The sequence below is a fragment of the Piliocolobus tephrosceles genome, chromosome 10 (assembly GCF_002776525.5).
Source record: "Piliocolobus tephrosceles isolate RC106 chromosome 10, ASM277652v3, whole genome shotgun sequence".
Classification (NCBI taxonomy): Eukaryota; Metazoa; Chordata; class Mammalia; order Primates; family Cercopithecidae; genus Piliocolobus; species Piliocolobus tephrosceles.
This window is the reverse complement of record NC_045443.1, coordinates 1,369,852-1,392,398: the sequence shown is the minus strand read 5'-3', so window position 1 is coordinate 1,392,398 and position 22,547 is coordinate 1,369,852. Positions and strand designations below refer to the sequence as shown.

Genomic DNA, 22,547 nt, shown 5'->3' with positions numbered 1-22,547 from the left:
GCGCCTGTAGTCCCAGCTACTCGGGAGGCTGAGGCAGGAGAATGGCGGGAACCCAGGAGGCGGAGCTTGCAGTGAGCTGAGATCCGACCACTGCACTCCAGCCTGGGCCACAGAGCGAGACTCCGTCTCAAAAAAAAAAAAAAAAAAGAATACTGAACTAGATAGATGTAGATACCTGACGTAAGTCTCTTAGTAATTTTAATTTACTAGATAAATACTATCTATGTATCTGTCCTAAAGAAAGGAATATTTGTGGCAAAATCACTCACTGAAGACTTAAAGTTAATGTCTACATAAGAAGGTAAAGCACTTTACTCAAGAGTTTCAAATTCAAATAAATTCTAGGTGACGAGCCTAGAACAACTGCATATATTCTTGTACCTAGGGAGAAAAGGAGGCCACCATTCATATAAATCAACAATAAGGGGTTGAGAACAAAACAGGCTTTGAAATACCATCCATCGAGTGATAAAAGCAACAATAAAGCACCAGGTATAAGGCTTCCAGAACACGTGAAGGCTCACTGCACACAAAGTGATGTGTGGGTCAAGCTGGTGAACAGGAGTCAGTTAAAGAGCAGAGCAGGCTGGTTAGTGCTAGTAATGGGCAAAGCTGCCAACCATAGAGAATGAAAGGGTAAGCCACTCAGAAGCCACAGAGCTGGCAGGGTCCCACTGTGGGATCACCGCACACGAAGAGGCACATCTTACGGTAAAGACCTCAGCCTGAAGACCAGCCGCTCTCTTTTTCAGCTCCTCCCATTGAGCCTCTTTCGAACTTAGTTCCTCCTTCAGTTGTTCTACCTGTCACGACATTATTATTCTTTTTCACTTATGTGTCAACTTAGGTCTTCTTATTATCTACTTTTGAGCCAGAATGGTAACTGGAAATAACAATAACTTATACAATACAATCAGATCTATTCCCCTCATTCCCTCTTCAAAGAGCCATAGGTAGTTTCTCTAAGTTCACAGGTTTTCTTTTCCCCACAGTGGACTGGAATGTGCTAATCAATAAACAAAAACCATAAACACAGAGATCATGCTGCACTATGTTTTGTTCTCAAATTAGGGTGAAAAATCCAAACTCATCGAAAGTTGGATATGTGAAGCCAGGCGCAGCAGCTCACACCTGAAATCCCAGCACTTTGGGAGGACAAAGCAGGAGGATCACCTGAGGTCAGGAGTTCGAGACCTGCCTGGCTATCATAGCGAAACCTGTCTCTACTAAAACTACAAAAATTAGCCAGGCATGGTGGCAGGCGCCTGTAATCCCAGCTACTCGGCAGGCTGAAGCTTGAACCCTGGAGATGGAGGTTGCAGTGAACCGAGATGATGCCACTGCACTCCAGCCTGGTCGACAAAGCATACCTCCATCTCAAAAAAAAAAAAAGTTGGGTATGTGAGTTTTTAATTTCTAAACCTGAAATGAAATTAGTAGAAATAATTACTAATAGAGTGTGAAGGTAGTAGAGGAATATTCTGTAGACTTACATGCCAGGTGTGGGCACCATGGCAAGAAGCCAGAAACTGGAGGGAAGTGATGATTATCATTCCTTCACACTACTGGATGTTTCCGTTTTCATTTCTAAGAACTTGGAGAATACAACTGGGAAATCAAGGGGGAAAACACTTATTTTCTGGCTAAAACTTTGTAACTTCAATCATAATGTTTAATTAAACCACAACCAAATTGGTAAATTGATCATTGTGATAAACTAAATCCTCCAACTTGCTGAAATAGTTTACAGAATCAGACTCAATGACTTTGGATACAAGGAAGGAACACTGTGACGGATTGCGAACACAGACTGATAGGTCTTGGTGTATCTCTCTGTCATATTACGCCTGAAAAGCACATGGGAAGCAGTAAACCTGACAGCAAGTGGATCTTCCCCACAGGATAGGGCAGAGAAAGGGCTTTCCTTTACAGAACTGTATTTGGAGGGGAAACGGAACGTCATTTAACCCATTTCATTGAAAAGCCTCTTAGGGCTGGGCACGGTGGCTCACGCCTGTAATCCCAGCACTTTGGGAGGCTGAGTCAGGTGGATCATGGGATCAGGAGTTTGAGACCAGCCTGGCCAACATGATGAAACCCCGTCTCTACCAAAAACAGAAAAAAAATTAGCCAGGCGTGGTGGTATGCACCTGTAAACCCAGTTACTCAGGAGGCTGAGGCAGGAGAATCACTTGAACATGGAGGCAGAGGCTGCACTGAGCTGAGATCACACCACTGCACTCTAGCCTGGGTGACAAGAGCGAAACTCCATCTCAAGCCTCTTAGGGTTTTGACTTTTTAAATAATTCACAAGAGGTAAAGAACTTGATATTTCACATAGTGAGAAACACTCATCTGGAAGTTTTTCAGAAGTACTAATAGATATGAAAAGTCAAACCATGAAAATACATATGTAGCCTCATACACAGAATCGTCTTTATAAGTAAAAACTGGTAATAACTATATCAGTCAGTAATTCTGACTTTAATTCTGGAGAAGTTTCATTTGAAAGAACTGTGCTAAAAGTATTCTTCCCTTAAACCTGATAAAACAGTGTAAAATACAGTTTTATCATTGTTAGAGAAGTAAAAAATATGCATCAATTTTTCAAACCCCCTTTAAGAATCAAAAGTCTCACAGGCCATTACCTTATTTTTCATAAATTTAGAATGGCTCCGATACACTTCCATTTGCTTCATTTCTTCCTCCCGTTCCTCAGTACTCAAAGCCCCATTCGATTTCAGCATCTGAATCTCCTCTTCCAGGTCTCGGAGCCCACGCTCCATAGAGGAAATTTTTGAATCCTGAAGACAAGAGAAGATTTAGTGATTGAAGTATCCACAAAAGCCCAGCAAAGCTGAACAGCATGATATTTAAAGACGTTCCATTTAATAAGACAGACAAATACACAGAAAAGATGCTGTCTGGCAATTGGTGCCTTTTGCTTCCTTTTTTTGAAACAGAGTCTCACTCTGTAGTCCGGGTTCGAATGCAGTGGCGTGATCTTAACTCACTGCAACCTCTGCCCCCAGGTTCAAGCAGCTCTCCTGCCTCAGCCTCCCAAGTAGCTGGGATTACAAGTGTGCACTACCACGCCCAGCTAATTTTTGTATTTTTAGTAGAGACAGGGTTTCGCCATGTTGGCCAGGCTGGTCTCAAACTCCTGACTTCACGTGATCCACCGGCCTCGGACTCCCAAAGTGGTGGGCTTAAGGGTGTGAGCCACCATGCCCGGCCAGTGCCCTCCTTCTAAAATACGTCCTTTACAGCCTTTTGAGTGGGAGGAGAAGGACTCATATCCACAGTATGATTTTTCCTCTATGGCTGCCTCCAGTCCTGAATCCCTTAAATTAAAGTTGAAAATAATTACTAAATTACTAAAGTAAATGCAATGAAAAACTGGTTAAAATTTCTTTGTATCAGAAATTACAAATTTCTGGTGAAAAAAATTTCCAATATTAATAGTAAAGCCTTTTCTAGTTCTAATATTTTATCATTTATTTGGTGACCCCTAAAAAACATATTATGCCCCAAAGGAGGGGAAAAAAGTAAGAGAGTTTCAAAGATTTATACAGTAATGTGTACAGCGATATGTGCAATAATAAAAATTACCTAACATCCCATTGCAGAAAAATGAGGGAATAATTAAGTTGTTATTTGTCATGTTAGAAATCCTTATTGTCTATACTTCTCCATACATTTAAAATAATTCATAATTTTTTAAAATTACTGTCCTTATAAATCATCATCTCTACCACAAATATCACCTTCTAACAGAACATTATTTCATATTCGATTTCTTGATTTTGTTTGTCGCAGCACCCAGTTTCTCCCCAGACTACTTGACCTGTCCTGAATTACAGAAAGACTCCTGCATGGAATGAAGAGTTTTATACATCTGTAGTTGCACATGCTTACTCACCAAGGAAACTGAGGCCTTAAAGAGCAGAAATTAAGTGCAGCTTTATTTCACTTGGAGTTTTAGAGAAACCATTCCTTTGGAAGCTATTTTGAAATTAACTTCCTTTTCTTCTTTACCTCAATGATTTCTTGATTAAGTCTCCTTAATTCTCACAGCATGAAGGTAGGAGAGATTAAGGCTTTATCCTGAGAAAACTCCACCTAGCTATTTTCAGGTTCAAGGGAGGGGAGAAGAGAGGATGTACTCCTCTGTCTTGCTCATCACATGACCTTTAAAAATATCACCACGAAAATTTTCTTTTATAAATTCATTCAGATTAAAATGTATCTGTTCAAAATCCATTGTACTGAATTAATACAATCAGCGTCATTCTATCCCTGAACCGGGATTCTTATTTACTCATGTGAAATGACTGACCTATAAGAAGTCCTACTTCAGTTGCACTACCTGAAAATTTACTTTTAAGATTGCTATACAATTTCTCTGGAAATATCAGAACACAGCCCCTTAAAAAAGACTAAAATACTAGGCATAAGCATATGACTAGCCTACAAATGAAAGAAAGTGAAGGTTAAACGTAAGTTCTCCTCTGTCACTAGCCTGAGTGGCAATGAAACTGGACCAGCTGAAACAGGGAAGTGCATCTCCAGCAGCATTGGGGCTCCACTCAAGACAATGTAGTCCCAGGTGAGAACTCCAACTCTGCACATCCCATGGCAGCCTGCCCCTGTACAGAGCTTCTAGAAAGTCTCTACACAGCCCTTAAAAAATATTACCTATCTTCTCCCCTACCCCAAACACAGACAGAGGCAGCTTTTGACAAATTAGCACCCTCACTACCAAATCATGCAGCATAAAACCTTCTTCCCAAAAAGGGATCATGACTCCAGCTCTGAAAACCAGGAAGCAGGTACTGACTGACCAGAAAAAGAACCTACCAAGGAAATCAGGCCAGAAAATTAAGACCTGATACTCTCAACTAGTTCTAGCACCAACCCAACTGGTACCAATGCGGGGTTTGAGGAGAGTCATTCCAACCAGGTTTCTTACTCCTAGAATGTGTCATATTTAAATAAATAAATTCCTTCTCACTTTACTACTCTGTACTTCCCCAGCCCCAGCCCTTCCGTCATTGACCAACCAATCCCATGGACTTACTGAAATCCTCTGCTCTTTGTCAAATCCCCAAATGCTCAACCTTTTTCCCATGAACTCTCTCTGGTGAAGGCCAGTAATACCCCAACACCACAAAGGAGCAGGGGAAAGGGTTGACGTTCTCCTGGCTCCTCAAGGCTGTTTCCCTTCATGGAAAGGGAAACCCTACCGTCCCCATTGCTGCCATCCAGGGACTTCTCAATCACCCCTGCCCATTTTTGGAAGTCTTTGGCGCCTAGCTTACAATATCCCCTTCAATCACCACTCTTGCCATAATCCGAGGATTGCAATGTCAGAATTCCTTGACGCCCTTAATTGCAATGATCTCATCCTCCAGTCCATTTCAGCAATCCAGTTTATAGGATTGTACTCTGGATCCTATCAATACCCAGAACTCTCTTCCCCAGGCCTGTCATACCCTCACTCTGATTATTTCCTGTTCAACCTCAAAGAGAATTCCACTTTCCTAACTTTTACATTTTCTCCCAACCTGTCAGTCCACCTGAATTTTATTCTTTCCACATCCAGGGTACAGTCCAGGACCAACCTCCAAACTACCCTGTCATGATCACCCTCAATTCATGTGCATCCCAATCACTCTGCCTTATCTATACCAGCAACACTCATACCCTAGAGCAGTACAGTAATTCTTCCCTGTTCCTCCACTGATAAGGGAAAAACAAACAAACAGAAGAGAAAGGGGAGGAGGAGAAACAGAAGAAGAGGGGCAAAGAAGGAAAGGCTGGAATGAGGGAAAATGGTGGGAGAAGGGATAAGAAGAAGAAAGAGAGGAAGAGGAGGAGGAGGAAGAAGAGGTGAAAGAGGAGAGGGTGAAGAAAATTGAATCACCTTGAAGATGACGGGGCTCTTTTACTTCAGTCATCTTTCCTCCCTACTTTCCCTAAAGACTATTCTAGATTTTCGTAATTCTCTTAAGCTCATTCCATGTTCTCAGCAACACAGCTATTTCTGTTGTGATTTCACATCCTCTTGACCCCACTGGGCCACCAGAATCTTTCTCCTTCTTAGCAGAATAGCTGAAGGTTCACACAACTTAAAATGCATCCAGTGCCACCAAGTAATACTACTACTCGTCCTCATTCTGTCAAAAGGTGGTTAAACAAATAATTTTGTGAACATAGGTACATTCGTGTGTTTTATTCTTAGGTGTTAACAGGGATCAGGAAATAACATGACAGATAAACTTGTGATGAATGTGAAAAAGGTAAACCATGCAATTGAACCATTCTAAAGACCCTTTACAAGATTATACTCAAGACTACCAATTAACTACAAAGAACCCAGAACCCACTAATTTGGAATTTGTTTGGTAAATCCTTTCCTCACCGAGAATAAAGATGTATACAATATAAAGTTGTAAGAGGAAATCATCCAAATTAAGATAACAGTTCCCATAACTACTTCAGAAGTATCTATTTACATAAAATTATTTATATACCATTAACTGTTCTTGTCATATCAACAAATATTAAATGAAGGCCCACAATGCAAAATACAGAATTGAGCTTTCTGGAGGATATGAAGAAGTAGTTGTGGGGGAGGTCCCTAACTACACAAGCTTTTATGAGAAAGAACAGATTGTTAACAAAAATAACAGCAGCAGCTAGTATAGATTGAATGTTTACTATGCGCTAGGTCCTGTTCAAAGTGTTTTTACATGTTTTAACTAATTTAAACCTCAAAACGACCCACTGGATGAGTACTATTACTATCACCATTTGTTGATGAAGAAACTGAGGCACAGGTGATTTGCTCTGTATCTTACAGTTGGTTAAGTGAAGCGAGATTTTGAATCAGGGAGTTTAACCTAGAAAGCAAGCTCTTAATCACTATACTGAACAGCCTAAAGATTTCTAAACATTCATTAACTTAAGGCAGAGGTTTTCAAAGGATGATCTATGGGACCATAAGGGTACCCTCAACGCTTTCATAAAGTATGCACGATCAAAACTATTTTCATAATAATACCATGATGTCACTTGACCTTTCCACTGTCTGCACTAAAGATATAAAGCAAGGATGGGTAAAATAGCAATTTTAAGGCTAGTGCCTTAGCACAAATCAAGGCAATGCATCAAACTATCCTTGCAGTCATTACATTAATATTTGTCACATCAAGTACTTGTAGGAAAAAAATGAAAAATAAGAAATAAAATTTTTAAAAGACCACTTCACTTAAGACTGTCCTTGAAGAAGCAGTAAAAAGTATTACTTTTAATAAATCTTGGCTGGGCGCAGTGGCTCATGCCTGTTATCCCAGCACTTTGGGAGGCCAAGGCAGGCGGATCACAAGGTCAGGAAATCAAGACCATCCTGGCTAACACGGTGAAACCCTGTCTCTACTAAAAATACAAAAAATTAGCTGGGCACGGTGGCGGGCACCTTATTCCCAGCTACTTGGGAGGCTGAGGCAAGAGAATAGCGTGAACCCGGGAGGCGGGGCTTGCAGAGAGCCGAGATGGTGCCGCTGCACTCCAGTCTGGGTGACAGAGTAAGACTCCGTCTCAAAAAAAAAATAGAAAATAAAAAAAATAAATCTCAACTCTGGAGTACACATACTTTGAATATATTGTGTGTGAGAAAACGGAATGAAGCTGCATCCTGAAATACGATGGTTGTCCCTAAGCACAGTACTTGTGTGTTGCTTTGAGTTGTAAGCTGAATTCAGTATTTTCTTCACGGAACACTGTTTTTACCTGAAAGAACAACTGACAAGCTATGGTTACCCAGATTTGGTATCTGGTAGACATTTTCTTTTAAAATGAAGGAAGTGAGTCTGTCACTTTAAGAGAATAAAAGGGTCCTAAGACGAAGACATTTGTGAATAGCTGATTTAAAGAAATTCTGTTCAACTCTTTTTGGTCCAGTTTGAATTATGGTCTACAAGTAAAAGGAAATAAAATTGAAATTCTTTTAGGATATCATTTACATTGATTCTCACTCTTAATCTCCAAATAAGTAAAATACTATTATATGCCATTTCCTAACACTCACACATGGAAGTTTTTGATCACTTAAAAGTATAACGTGATTCATAAGATTCTTTACTAGATTCTCACTTACCTTCATCTCAATGACAGTTTGCAGAGCTTTTGTTTTGGCAGAATCAGGAGCGTTCTCAAACCTTCGGTGCATCTCCTGTGGAAAAAAGGCAAAAAGAGATTCAGTGTTCTCCTGTTCGCTCTCATTTTTTTCAAAGAGGAGCGAGAGCCGATGTATGCAAAAGATCACTACAGCCTCATGAGACACTGACCCCTTCGGTGTTACCAACCCTTCCCTGTGAACCAGGGAATCCACAGACTGCATTCAGGCTCACTCACCCATGCAGGCATAGGAGGATCCCTACCTCTGAACACCCAGTTACTTAAAATCAGTCACACAGACGCCAGCTACCATAACAGTTCAAACTACTGTTTCACATCCTCAGGCGCTGTGTCCATCGTCCACATGACCCCGAGACACGTCATCAGAATTCCAAACCATCCAAAAAGGGGATGAGAAATGCTCCCTTTTAAAAGGAGAAATAATAGACACCATCACAATCGGTCTGCACTGCTGACTGCAGCTATGGAAAGCAACCTGTGTTGACAACATCCTTTCCACGGCATCCACCCCCAGAATAACCACCACCTGGTTACCTACGGTGAAGATCTCTCTCTAGTGGTGCTACAGTTAGGAAGAAAAAGATGACACTGTTGAACAAGTTTCCTAAGTAGGTCAAGTTCAGAAAATGTCAGAAAAACATCGGGTTTTTTTTGTTTGTTTGTTTGTTTGTTTGTTACCCAAATTTTACTGAGTTCAGGATAGAAAAGGAAGGAAGGGATATATCAGAGTCTTCCATGTTACCGAACCACCTCAGTGATTTTCTTGTCAGACTCTGTGAATGTCTCTAAATACATCAGTCAGTACTTGCCAGTACCCTGGGGACAGGTTCTTGGAAACCCAGGGAATACAGAGACGAATGCTTTATGCTACCTTTCTCCCTACTTCCAGCTTTAACTATCCGCCTAGTTATCCCACTTTCATGTCCAATAAACATTGCAAACTCTACATGCTCAAAACTCAACTCCTGGCCAAGTGTGATGGCTCACACCTATAATCCCAGTACTTTGGGAGGTCAAGGCAGGAGGGTCCCTTTGGGCCAGGAGTTCGAGACCAGCCTGGGCAACACGGCAAGACGTCATCTCCACTCCTGATGGTGCCCCCAAACCTGCTCCATCCTTCCTGTTACTCAGGCCAAAAGCCTATGAGTCTTTGCAATGCCTTCCTCTCGCTCTCAAGCCGCAGTCAGGAAATCCAGTTAGCTCTAGCTTTAAAACATACCCAAACTCCAAGCACTTCTTGCCGTCTCCACTGCCAACACCTGGAATGAACCACTAAACAAAAATACACCTTTTAATCCACGACAGCCTTCTAGCTGAGCTCCCCTTATCTTCTACAGTGTATTCTTAATGGAACACTTAAAGTGACCCTTTCAAACTAAAGTTGTCCTTGTCAGTCCTCTGCTGAAAACCCTGCCATAGCTCCCCATTCAGCTCAAAGCAGAGCCAAAGTCCTCTCAGTAGCCTGCAAGGCCTCATCTCTTCTCGTCCTTCCCTGGGTCACCATATGCTTTACTACCCGGGACTCCTTGCTACTCCTCAAATATAAATATGCTAAGCATGCTCCTGATCCTTAAGGCCTTTGCACAAGCTGCTAGGGAAGACTTCACTTCCTTCCAGTCTTGGCTCAAATGCCTTTTTTGTATTAGTATTAGGTTTAGTTGTTCTGTCGTTAGGCAAGAAAATGTCCATACATTTTAGAGATGCATATTCAAGTCTGCAGAGGAAAATGACACCATGCGAGGGATTGGCTTTAAAATCTTCGGTAAAGAAAGGAGGAAAAAGAAAAGAGGATACAGGAAGGAAGTGTGGCCAAATTTTTGAAACTGGTGTACCTGAGTGATTAGTATAGGGAGATTCATTATACAGTTCTTACTGCTTTTGTGTAGGCTTGAAAACAAAATGAATGTTCAATGTTCTCAGTATAATCTACACCTTATTTTAAAATGTAACACAGCCAAAAAAGAACGCACGTGTCCTTCCCCCTTTCCTCGCTCTGCTTTTTCCTATACACAGCACTTGCCCTCTAACACATTTTACGACTTATTGATTACATTTACTTACTATTCTCTATGGGAATGTACGCCCCACAAAGGCTAAGATCTTTGTTTCATTCACGCGCTGATGGATCCAAAGCGCCTACAACAGCAGCTGCCACTCTGGTAAGTGCTTAACAGACATTTAGGGCACGAATACTGAATGAATGAAATGGCTACCAAACGTTCAAGAATTAGCTAGAAAGGAAATATATTTCAATCCCTTCCTACTTCTGTGCTGAATTTTGTACACCTCCTGTTTCTCATACGGCATGCTACACAGCTTACACAGCTCATCAGCACTTACCACACTGTGTTAGCAATCATTTTTCTTCTCTAACTTACCATACTGTGAACTCTTTAAGGACAGAAACCGTCCTCCGTATTCCTCGGGCACTGTCTGATACGTAAGCAGTCACTAAAAATTCTTCTCCTCCCTGTCTGTTCCTCTTTTGTTAGATGAAGGAATGAATGATAAATGAATGAATGATCAGCCAGTTTCTATCCTCACCTCTCTACTGAACCACATGCTCTAAAATAGCAAATAAAAAACCTCCCTGTTTCTTTTTTTTTTTTTTGAGACGGAGTCTCGCTCTGTCGCCCAGGCTGGAGTGCAGTGGCCGGATCTCAGCTCACTGCGAGCTCCGCCTCCCAGGTTTATGCCATTCTCCTGCCTCAGCCTTCCGAGTAGCTGGGACTGCAGTCGCCCGCCACCTCGCTCGGCTAGTTTTTTTGTATGTTTTTTTAGTAGAGACGGAGTTTCACCGGGTTAGCCAGGATGGTCTCAATCTCCTGACCTCGTGATCCGCCCGTCTCGGCCTCCCAAAGTGCTGGGATTACAGGCTTGAGCCACCGTGCCCGGCCAAAACCTCCTTGTTTCTAAACCTAATAGCTATTGTCAGTTCACCTTCTTTTCAAACTCTAGCTGGTACCAGAAAAAAAAAATTAACCATAGAGTTAAAGAAGGAACATCTTTAAAATTTTCAGGTGGCTTCCATTAAAGATTTATCCTAGCTCTAAATTCTTATTCTCCACTCTTTTCCTTTCCTACCTGCAGACATTTTCTAAATTCCTGTCCTCGGAACATCTGGATTCTAGCCTGAATCCAAAGCCTTCACTAATCCACAGAGCAACTTTATGTGAATTTTAAAAAAAGCAACCCTTCTTGGGTAGATGCGACATCACCACAAAGCACAGGCTGGATTTTAGGGGAAGCTCTTGTTTGTGAACAACCCACACAAATAACCATCCAAAAGAGCCCTTCCCTAATCCTGTGGTTTCAACTATTACCTTTTCACGTGCACCCCACAAAATCTACTTCATCTATTTATCTTGCACTGTGGCAGGCATCCATCACTCTTCCCTGCCGTGTGATATCTGACCTCCTTAGTCTGTGTGGGAACTCCATATTTTAAGGCAGAGTCTACCTCCCACAACAGAAACTGAAAATGCCGCATACTTGCTGCCCAGCCTTTCTTGTAATTAAAGCCCAGGTACGTGACCTAATCACCTCAATGAGACTCATTCATCACGTACTTTAAAACAGACTCTTGTGACATGAAGAAGCCGGGACATGAATATTTACAGACAATTCCAGCAATGGGTGGCAGATGCGGCAGCCTCCTCAGGCTTCCGGACACACCAACCGCGGGGGCTCCAGTGGTGGTGAGCAGGGTTAGTGATGACAGCGCAACACACTAACACGCCTGTGCCACGCAGCACTGTCTAAACCAACAGAGGAGTACGACTGATTCGAGGCATTCTTCTTGTCGACATAACTTCTGAGCCCGGTTCTAGTCCTCCCAGAGGCTCTGGGACGGGACCTATGTATTGATCCCATTGGTGCACTCCAGGAACAACGCTTTGGAGATATAATAATGAGAAATGACATATTTGGTCTCTTTTATCATGGAAGCTTTAATAGGAAAAATAGAGTTTAATCAAATAATCATCGACGCAATTCATCAGGGTCACTGACAACCTCCACGTTGCTACCACCATGATGTATCCTTAGTCACTGTGCTTGATCTATCAGCAGCATTTTACACAACCGCTCAATTCCTCTTCCTTATTCTATTCTCTTCCCTTGGCCTTCAAGATATGGCACTCTAAGCTTTCCTCCTATCTTACTGCTTCTTTTTCTTCCCAACTCCTCAGGAGTGTCCCAAGCGTCCGTTCTTTGTAGTCCTCTCTTCTCCACCTACACTCATTCCCTTGGTATTTACCATTCAGTATCATGCACACACTGATAACTCCCAAGTGTTTACTTCCTACTGAAATCCACACTTGTATGTACCTTTGCTTTACTGGCATATCGAATATCTGCCCCACTGTTAACACATCGACAAGTGACCTCCTGGCCTTCCCCTCTCAACTTGCTTCACTCATTCTGCCTTGATTCATGGTATGCATCCAGCCAGTTGTTCAAGCCAAAACCATAGGAGTCTCTTTTTTTCTTACGCCTATATCCAACTCATCAGGAAATCCTGCTCTTCCCATTTTCAACATATATCCTGAAAATTACCACCTCCACCGTCACACTGCCACCATTATCTTTTGCCTAGATTACACCAACAGTCTCCCAAATCTATCTCACCATTCAAAATAGAGCATCCAGAGTGATCTTTTTAAAACAGAAGTCAAAACATGCTTGCAATTATCAAAAGCTTCTCGTTTTACTCACAGTAAAAGTCACAGTCCTTATGCTGACCTAGAAGGCTCTACATGATCCGGCCCTGTCACCTCTCTGGACTCATCTCTTATACTCCTCTCTCTCATCCAGTTGGCTCCAGCCAGACTCGCCTCTTTGCTTTTCCTCAACATGTCAGTCACACTCTTAACTTAAGGCCTTTGCACTCACTGCTCCCTTTGACAGGCTCTCTCCTTCCCTTAACTGTTGAAGTCTGTTCAAAAGTCAAAGTCTTGGCTGGGCACAATGGTGCACGCCTGTAATCCCAACACTTTGGAAGGCTGAGGCGGATGGATCACGAGGTCAGGAGTTCAAGACCAGCCTGGCCAACACAGTAAACTCTTATCTCTACTAAAAATACAAAAAAATTAGCTGGGCCTGGTGGTACACACCTGTAATCCCAGCTACTGGGGAGGCTGAGGCAGGAGAATGGCTTGAACCCAGGAGGTGGAGGTTGCAGTGAGCCGAGATGGTGCCACTGCAGTCCAGCCTCGGTGACAGAGCAAGACTGTCTAAAAAAATGTCAAAGTCTCAAGCAGGCTCATTCTTATTACTCCATTTTTAATTACAATTTGACTCTAATACACACTCCCAATCTCCCTAACCAAGATCTACTTTTTTCTTGTTATTTGTAACTGTTTATTAGCATATTCCTTTTTTACATTTACTGTTTGTCTCTCCTATCCCGGGGATTTTTCTTTTTTATTCTCTGATGTATATGAGCACCCAGAACAATACATAGTGCGATGATAGTACTCAAATATTTGTTAAATGAAGAAAATAATTTTTAAGTAACTGTATAATATGTTAAAAGTGTTACAATGAAAATATCCACGATACTATAAAAGAGTAATTAGGAGATCCTGACGTAGCCTTGGGATCTTGTAAAGTTTCCTAAGGGACACCTGAGAGCTGAAAGATGAACAGGAGTCAGTGGGCAAAGTACAACCATAAAAAGGGAGGGGAAAGACGATCTCACAGGTATGTCTTCGGCGAACTAAAATGCAGAGAATGACATGTGGGAGTTAAGAATCCGAAATTGCCCTGCGTACTGCCCACATACCACTGGAAAGTCTTTGTGAACTCCAAGGTGTTCAAATACCCACCCTGAAGACAGCTGGTCCACACCTGCTGTCTCTCCTTCCTCTTCTCCCTCTTTTTATTTTAATTCATTTTAAAATATTTCAGACATACAAGATCCCTTTACCTCATAAAAGCAGCCTAATCTGCCTTCTTTCTCTACCCCTCCATTGAAACAACTCATCAAGACCACCAACAAATTCTAAGTTACCAACTCGAATGAACACATTTCTGTCCTCATCTTCCTGGAACTCTCAGAAGCACTCAAAGCAACGGCCCAACCGCTCCTACACACTTTTCTCTTGACTATTATGACATCACACTCTCCTGTTTTTAGTTCTTTCTCTCCAATTACACTTTCTCTGTTTCCTTCACAGGTTCATCCTTCTAAATCAGACCTCCAGGTCTAAATTAGACCAATGACCAGGTGATCAGTTCTAACCTTTTTCTCTTTTCCATCTAAACTCTCTAACCTAGGACATGGTTTAAAATACAAGGGAAATGCTGATGAATTTCTAGGCCTGCCCTCTGCTCTGATTTCAGGACTCATACATCCAACTGCGCATTTGGCATCTTTAGTTAGACGTCTAATAGGCAACTCACACTTATTTTATCCAAAAAAAATTCTTTATTTCCTCTTCAATGTCACCCATACTCTGATGAGAGATGAGTCTTTTCTGTCTCATTCAATGGCACTGCCATTCCAGTAGCTCAAGCCAAACACCAGAGCTCTCCTTCTACTCCTCCTGATCTTCACTTCCCACAACCAAGTCAACAGCAGGTCCTAACTGTTCTAGTGCGAAAGTATTTCTTGAGTCTAACCATTTCACCCCGTTTCCAGTCTAGCTTGCAACAGCCTCTAGTTAGCTTTTTTCCACCTCCTTTGTCTATTTTCAAGAGAGCACCAGGGTGATCTTGATAAAACATCCACAAATCATGACATTAATCTGTTTTAAATCTTTCAATAAATTTACCATTATACTTCTCACTTTGACCACAATGTGAGACTGGCCCTCCTGTCGTAAACTATTATAAAATTAAACAAAATGCATGAAATAACTGTTTTCAGACCCTGGATAACAAGCAGTACAGGACTATGATCCTTGAGAGAAAATAAACAAGGTGATGGCCCAGTAATGTCTAGTATGTGACGCAGGGAGGGGAAGCTCAAATGAAGAACAGTAGTCTTGCAAAGCTCCCAAGACAACTGAATAAGGTTCCCATTAATCTGTGAAAATCTGCAGAGCAAAACACCAGAGGTCTGGGCACCATGGCTCACGCGTGTAATCCCAGCACTTTGGGAGGCCAAGGTGGGCAGATCACTTGAGGCCAGGAGTTCGAGACCAGCCTGGCAAACATGGCAAAACCCTGTCTCTACCAAAAATACAAAAGTGAGCTGAGCACGGGGGCGGGCACCTGTAATCCCGGCTACTCGGGAGGCTGAGGAGGGATAATTGCTTGAACCCGCGGGGCAGAGGCTGCAGTGAGCCGAGATCGTGACACTGCACTCCAGCCCAGGCAACAGTGAGACTCTGTTTCAAAAAAAAAATTAAAAACAAAACACAGAGAAGGAGCTCACCAGAAAAGCTGCAGTGTCTCACCTGACAAAGGTCCCCTTGAGTCTTTGGCCAAATACTAAGGCATGCATGTACAGGGCAAGCCCCCACAAGGTGAAATCAAGAGCTACTGCGGAAAGAGCAACTACCAGAGAGCCATGAGCTGAGCAACTGCCTGAACTCTCATAGGGCTGGGAAGAATCCAAGTTCCAAATAGTGGGAAGAACAGCAGAGGCATTTAGTAGAGAGAGACACTAAAAGGTCAAGCCTTAGGGGCAGCACTAATGTAGCCTAGAGAAAAGGCTATTCTAAACCAGCCCTAACAGAGTTTAAAAGCAAGTCTTGAAAGGATCAAGTTAATCCCCAAGTAAATTAACTCCTGCTAGACAAAACAACCCTTCATTAACGAAGATACCAAAATCCAGATACTCATTCACCTTCTGTCCATACTGTCCATCACACAACACATTCTATACACACAAAGTAGGGAAAAATGACCTATAACCAGGAGACAAGTCACTCCACTGCAATAAGCACGGATGTTACAAAGATAATGGCATCAAGTCACTCCACTGAAATAAACACGGATGTTACAAAGATGACGCAGAATCAAGTCACTCCACTGAAATAAACACAGATATTACAAAGATGATGGAATTGCCATTCCAGCTAATAAGCCAAGAAATGCTCGAACTGCATGAGAGAAAAAAGGAGGAATTAAGGGCAACTCTGTAGTTAACAGATTTAAAGCATATTTTTGAAACACAGACAAAACAAAGCCATAATTCTTAGGGATGATACCTGGGAATATTAATTTAACATATAATACAATGTAACAATACTATAATATTAAGGAGTAGATGGGATAAATATAATAAAAAGCAAAGGCATGACAACTACAAAATCCAGAATGCTGGTTACTTTTAGAGGAAAGGGAGAGTTCTGATTGGCTTGTTTCATTTACAGGGCTTCCGGGTGGATGTGGAAGCTCTATTTCTAGGTAGTGGTTATAAGGGTGCTTACTTTATAATTTACACTTATCGATACACCTGTTTTATTCTATTTTCTACATGTATTCTATATTGTATCCAAAAAAAGTTTTTAAAATCTCTTAAAATTATTTGTGTTCTTCCATCCCAACACCTAACACATTAATTAGTTTAGGTGGTAATAATCTCTCACGCGCCTTAAACCGACAAACTGGTCGGCCTCCTCCCAGTTTACAGTTTGTCCACGTTGAATCTGTTCTGCACACTACAAGGTGATCGATTAGGCACACAGCAGATATTTAATAGTATTTGTTCAATCAATGAGTGTCAAACTTTAAACTGAGTAAAAATAAAATGAACTCTGCTAACTGTAAACAATCTTCATCTATTAACAAAATTTTATAACTTTACAACATTTGTATTTGGTACTTCTATATCTACTGGAAAATATTAAAACTGCATTTTTTAAAAATAACACACAATTTCGATTTTCAACTTATTTCATCTGATTTCTCCTCGTTAGCATTACCTAATTCCAAATGGGTAATTCCAAACCGATTCACTTTAAGGTGAAACTGTTGTCATTTCATTTTTACACCCTAGCAAGCACACAAGCAAAATAGAACAAAAAGTCCTGACTGGGTGCGTGGCTCATGCCTGTAATCCAAACACTTTGGGAAGCCAAGGCAGGCAGATCACTTGAGCTCAGTAGTTCGAGACTAGCCTGGGCAACATGGTGAAACCCCATCTCTATGAAACATACATAAATTTAGCTGGGTGTGGTGGTGCGCATGTGTAGTCCCAGCTACTTGCGGGGGCTGAGGTAGGACTGCTTGAGCCTGGGAGGTTGAGGCTACAGTGAGCCAAGATCACGCTACTGAACTCTAGGTGACAAAGTCAGACCCTGTCTCAAAAAAAAAAAAAAAAAAAAAAAAAAAATCCTTCCCTGCATACAATAAAGACTTGGGGTGTATTTTAAACCATTCATTAGGCATAAAGCTTTTCTACAAAGACATTTTAAAACCCATTGCTCAAAACTAAATCCCATTCGGAAGCCTGCACCTTCCAGGTCACTATGAACACATCTTCCAGTCAGTGAGCTGATAAGCTTCCCCTTCCCACCAAGCACATCAAGCCCATGCCTCCTGCACTGTCAATAAAGAGAGAAGACTGGAAATAGAAGTACTATTCAAAGGAGTGTAAGAAGTAGAATACGCTATTTGGTCACTTTATTTCACTCCTTTTGGGCTGAATATTTTCATTCGAAAAAATTAGAGGTAGAATTATCTGCATCTTGTTATACTCTATTTGTCCTTTCTTGTCTTAGTCCATTTAATGTTGCTATAATATACTTTCAACTGTGGTAGACAATAGAAAATATGTTCATTTTCTCTCATTAATTAACTAAAGAATAATGACTAATTTACAGTTAGAAAATAAACAAGTTAGAAACACATTTTGGTTTTTTATTTTTTGGTGCAGTGGCAGGATCTCGGCTCACTGCAACCTCCGCCTCCCAGGTTCGAGCGATTCTCCTGCCTCAGCCTCCCAAGTAGCTAGGACCACAGGCATGCACCACCATGCCTGGCTAATTTTTGTATTTTTAGTAAAGACGGCATTTCAGCATGTTGGCCAGGCTGATCTTGAACTCCTGACCTCAAGTGATCTGCCCGCCTCAACCTCCCAAAGTCCTGGGATTACAAGCATGAGCCATCACACCTGAGAAACAAAATTTACTAATTCTCCTTTTCCCTAGTTGTTTCTTTGTAAAAGTAAGTCAACTTTTACTTGCACACCTGAGAGAAAGAAGTATATGTGACTAAAAAGTAAAACTTATGTCTGAAAATTTTTTTTCAAGTTTCAAATCTTAGCCCTCAGCACCCCTGGTTCAAGGGTAGAAGCTCCACGTTGTTGGTGAAGTACCTTCCCAGATTCAATCCTCCACACAAGTTCTGAATTTATCATACTCACAACACAGTGGAGACGGAAATAAAAAAGAAGGCAGGGTAAATGGAAAGAACTGTCACCACTTTTTTGTATCTTAACTTGCCCAGTGTCACGCACCATTGTACCTGAACCCATTACCATCTCTGGTAAATAGCACTGTGCTGAGAAAATGTCACCCTGTCAAAATGGAAATGAAGGACAAATGATGTAATTTAAAAAGGAGAGGAAGGGCCAGGCACGGTGGCCTAGCATTTGGGAAGCCAAGACCAGCAGATCACTTGCGGTCAGGAGTTCAAGACCAGCCTGGCCACACAGTGAAACCCCATTTCTACTAAAAATACAAAATTAGCCAGGCGCGGAGTCACATGTCTGTAATCCCAACTACTTGGGAGGCTGAGGCAGGAGAATCACTTGAACCCAGGAGGGGCAGGTTGTAGTGGGCCAAGATCGTACCACCACATTCCAGTCTAGGTGATAGAGTGAGACTCCATCACAAAAAAAAAAAAAAAAAAGGAGAGGAGGAATAACTTAAATAAATAAGGTATGCAATTGTTGTCATTTTCCAAAATTGCTACAAATGAAAAACTAAGAATTTATTTTTCTTTTCTGAACGGGCGTGGTGGCTCATGCCTGTTGTCCCAGCACTTTGGGAGGCCAAGCCAGGAGGATCACTTGAGGTCAGGAGTTTGAGACCAGCCTGGCCAACATGGTGAAACCTCAACTCTACTAAAAATGCAAAATTAGCTGGGCGTGGTGGCAGGCACCTATAGTTCCAGCTACTCAGGAGGCTGAGGCAGGAGAATTGCTTAAACCCGGGAGGCGGAGGTTGCAGTGAGCCAAGATCGCACCACTGCACTCCAGCCTGGGCGACAGAGCCAGACTCCGTCTCCAAAAAAAAAAAAAACATTTCTTTTTAAATTCCTATTCGTTTTCTAGTTTTTCTGTGTGTGTGTGTGTGTGTATACAGAGAAAAGTATATCTATATAGAAAAATATATAATATATATTTATATATCTTAAATATAGTTTTTATTGTAAATAAAAAATTTTATTTATCTTTGTACATATTTATTATAAATACATGTAAACATATGTTTTTCTCCAGTCTCCTCTGCTTATACCTTCTAACTGCCAGTAATACAGCAAGCAGTCCTCAGATATGCTAGTTAGATTCAGAATTCCCTAGCCTAGAACATATTCAAATATTAGCACTTTTAATCTCAAAGATTTTTGCAAACCTAATATGATAGCAGTTGTACTAAAACGGTATGTTGATTAAAATAGAGACAAAAAACTAGTAGGCTGCAATAATGTTTTAAAACAAAGTTGTATTTAATAATCACAATAGCATCTACCAGCATTAAAAAAGTAGGAGCACATACTGAAATACATTATTTAGTTGGCCTATAGACAATGTTTGGTATGCATATGGATTGAAGACCCGAAAATATCCACAGAGGATACCATAGCAAGTACCCTCTGCTAGCGAACTGAAAACCAAAGTTGGGGCCTCAAATGTTGGTGTATTAACAGAATCACCTGTCAAGCCCCCAGCACTGACCAGGTCTTGCCTGTAATTCAGCATTTGTCCAATAGATGTCCCCACTCTTCTATCAAGCAAATGAAAGGAGCTACAGCAAAATACAAAATCTAAGAATAGTCACACAAAAATGTGATTTGAGTATAAACAGAAAATACAACGCTTAATTGAAATCTTACTTTTTATCTTTCGGCTAATTTTGGAGGGAGAATTATTTACCTCCTAGCTACAAAATCATGTTCATAAAGAAAATGTAAAACTAATTACAAATGCCATTTTAATGCTATCTTATTTCATCAGATCTAAGATGCCACTGATTATAAGACACACCACTGTTGTAAGTGCTGAAAAGAAATAGTGGAAATGCCTCCAAATAAATCATGACACAAAATTTTATCATTTAGGGGTTTTCTGTCGGTTGGTTTGTTTCTGAGGCAGAGCGTTGCCCAGGCTGGAGTGCAATGGTGCAATCCTGACTCACTGCAACCTCCGCCTCCTGGGTTGAAGCTGATTCTCATGTGTCAGCCTCCCACAGAGCTGGGATTACAGGTGTGCACCACCACACTCTGTAAAATTTTTGTATTTTTAGTAGACACAGGGTTTTGCCATATTGCCCAGGCTGGTCTTGAACTCCTGGCCTCAGGCAATCCACCCGCCTTGGCCTCCCAAAGTGCTGGGATTACAGGCGTGAGCCACTGCACCCGCCCTACAATTTTTACTTAATACTGACTGCAATAGTTAGTTTTTTTAAACTTATTTAAACAGAGTTCAATCACATATCATCATAAACTGTTTTCATAACTGTCTCCATACCCAGTAATTTTGTTTCAATGCTGGTTTACAGAATATTTATGCAGAAACACTGAACAACAAAGTTAACGTGGAAAATACCAACAATGCTCACACCTCAGCTGAAATGATGACAAAATGAAGGGACACGATTATGTTTGTGAATACACAGGCAAATAAATATACCAAGACTGCTGCTTTGCTGATAGAGACTGTTAACATGACACCAAGTGTTAACATTTAACTCAATTTCATTGTTAAAACAGGGAAAGCTGTGACCTTTAGAACTGATTAAATGACGGCCGGACACGGTGGCTCACGCCTGTAATCCCAGCACTTTGGGAGGCCGAGGTGGGGGGATCACAAGGTCAGGAGTTCCGAGACCAGCCTGACCAACATGGTGAAACCTCATCTCTACTAAAAACATAAAAATCAGCCAGGCATGGTGGTGGGTGCCTGTAATTCCAGCTACTCGGGAGGCTGAGGCAGGAGAATCACTTGAACCCAGGAGGCGGAGGTTGCAGTGAGCCATGATCGTGCCACTGCACTCCAGCCTGGGTGACAGAGCAAGACTCCGTCTCAGAAAAAAAAAAAAAAAAAAAAAAAAAGAATTGATTAAATGCTAGTTTTTTTAAAAGATGGACAATAATTCAATAACTAATGAAATTTTTGGATATCCTAACATTGCCAGCCCACAATTCTTTGTGCTTCTTGATACGCTAGTGATATTCTGTACATCTCCAGCAATCATTTCAAGTCCCCATTCCCCTAACCTAGATCACAGCAGTTAAATTCCTTACTATACTCCCTTGCTCACTCTTCTCTCCTTCCTCCTTTATTCTCAGCACAACCAGAGTAAATTCTAAAAGCTAAATCAGATTGTGTCACTCCCTTGATTCAACAGTGGAATGGTTTTCTCTCCCATTTTGAATAAGATTGTTGCATTATCTGCAAGGATCATAAAGGCAGGTACTTTGTCTCAAAGACGGCATGGATTTGTTTGCTGCTATATCCTTAGTGCTGTGCACATGGTTGGTGTCCAATAAATATGTGACGAGTGAATCTGACTCTGGCTACCTCTCCAATTTCGCATCTCATTAAGTCTTCCCCTTATACAGTATATTCTGGCCTTCCGGCCTCCCTCCTGTTTCCTCAAAATTCCTTCCTGTGAGGTCTTTAAAACTGTTAATGCGTCTTCATGAAACGATTTTACTTGGCAAAGCTGGCTTCTTTTCTTCAGACCTCCACTGAAAGGGTACCTCCTAAAGGACACTTACCCTGTTATAAAATCTCCTTCCCAATTAGCACTCCACTCAGAAAGTCTTACTGAACAGTGCTGATGCACAGTATTCCATCCTTGTAAGAGAAAATAAGAAACAAAAATAATGAAGGTATGTATAAATTATAAAAATGGGGCTGGGTGCAGTAGCTTATGACTGTAATCCCAGCACTCTGGGAGGCAGAGGCAGGTGGATCACCTGAGGTCAGGAGTTCGAGATCAGCTTGCCTGACATGGTGAAACCCTGTCTCTACTAAAAATACAAAAATTAGCTTGTGCACACCTGTTGTCCCAGCTACTCGGGAAGCTGAGGCAGGAAAACAGCTTGAACCTGGAAGGTGGAGGTTGCAGTGAGCCAAGATCGCACCACTGCACTCCAGCCTGGGACAGAGCAAAACTCTGTCTCAAATAATAATAACAATAACAATAATAATAATGGGCCAG

At 41.5% G+C, this 22,547-nt stretch overlaps 1 protein-coding gene across 4 annotated transcripts in view; it reads right to left on the bottom strand.

Moving 5' to 3' along the window:
- The window catches only part of ERC1 (ELKS/RAB6-interacting/CAST family member 1), a 545,652-nt gene that overhangs the window by 424,735 nt on the left and 98,370 nt on the right, over positions 1–22,547 (bottom strand). For 2 of the 4 annotated variants that reach the window (XM_023182990.1, XM_023182989.1), the window contains exons 3-5: positions 8,162–8,236; positions 2,649–2,804; positions 720–803 (exon numbers count right to left, since the gene is read on the bottom strand). In XM_023182990.1, the coding sequence (XP_023038758.1) occupies positions 720–803; positions 2,649–2,804; positions 8,162–8,236 (315 nt within the window). Of the gene's footprint in view, positions 1–710; positions 804–2,648; positions 2,805–8,161; positions 8,237–22,547 lie in introns of all 4 variants that reach the window. The other 2 variants (XM_023182988.1, XM_023182991.1) reach the window with 2 other exon arrangements.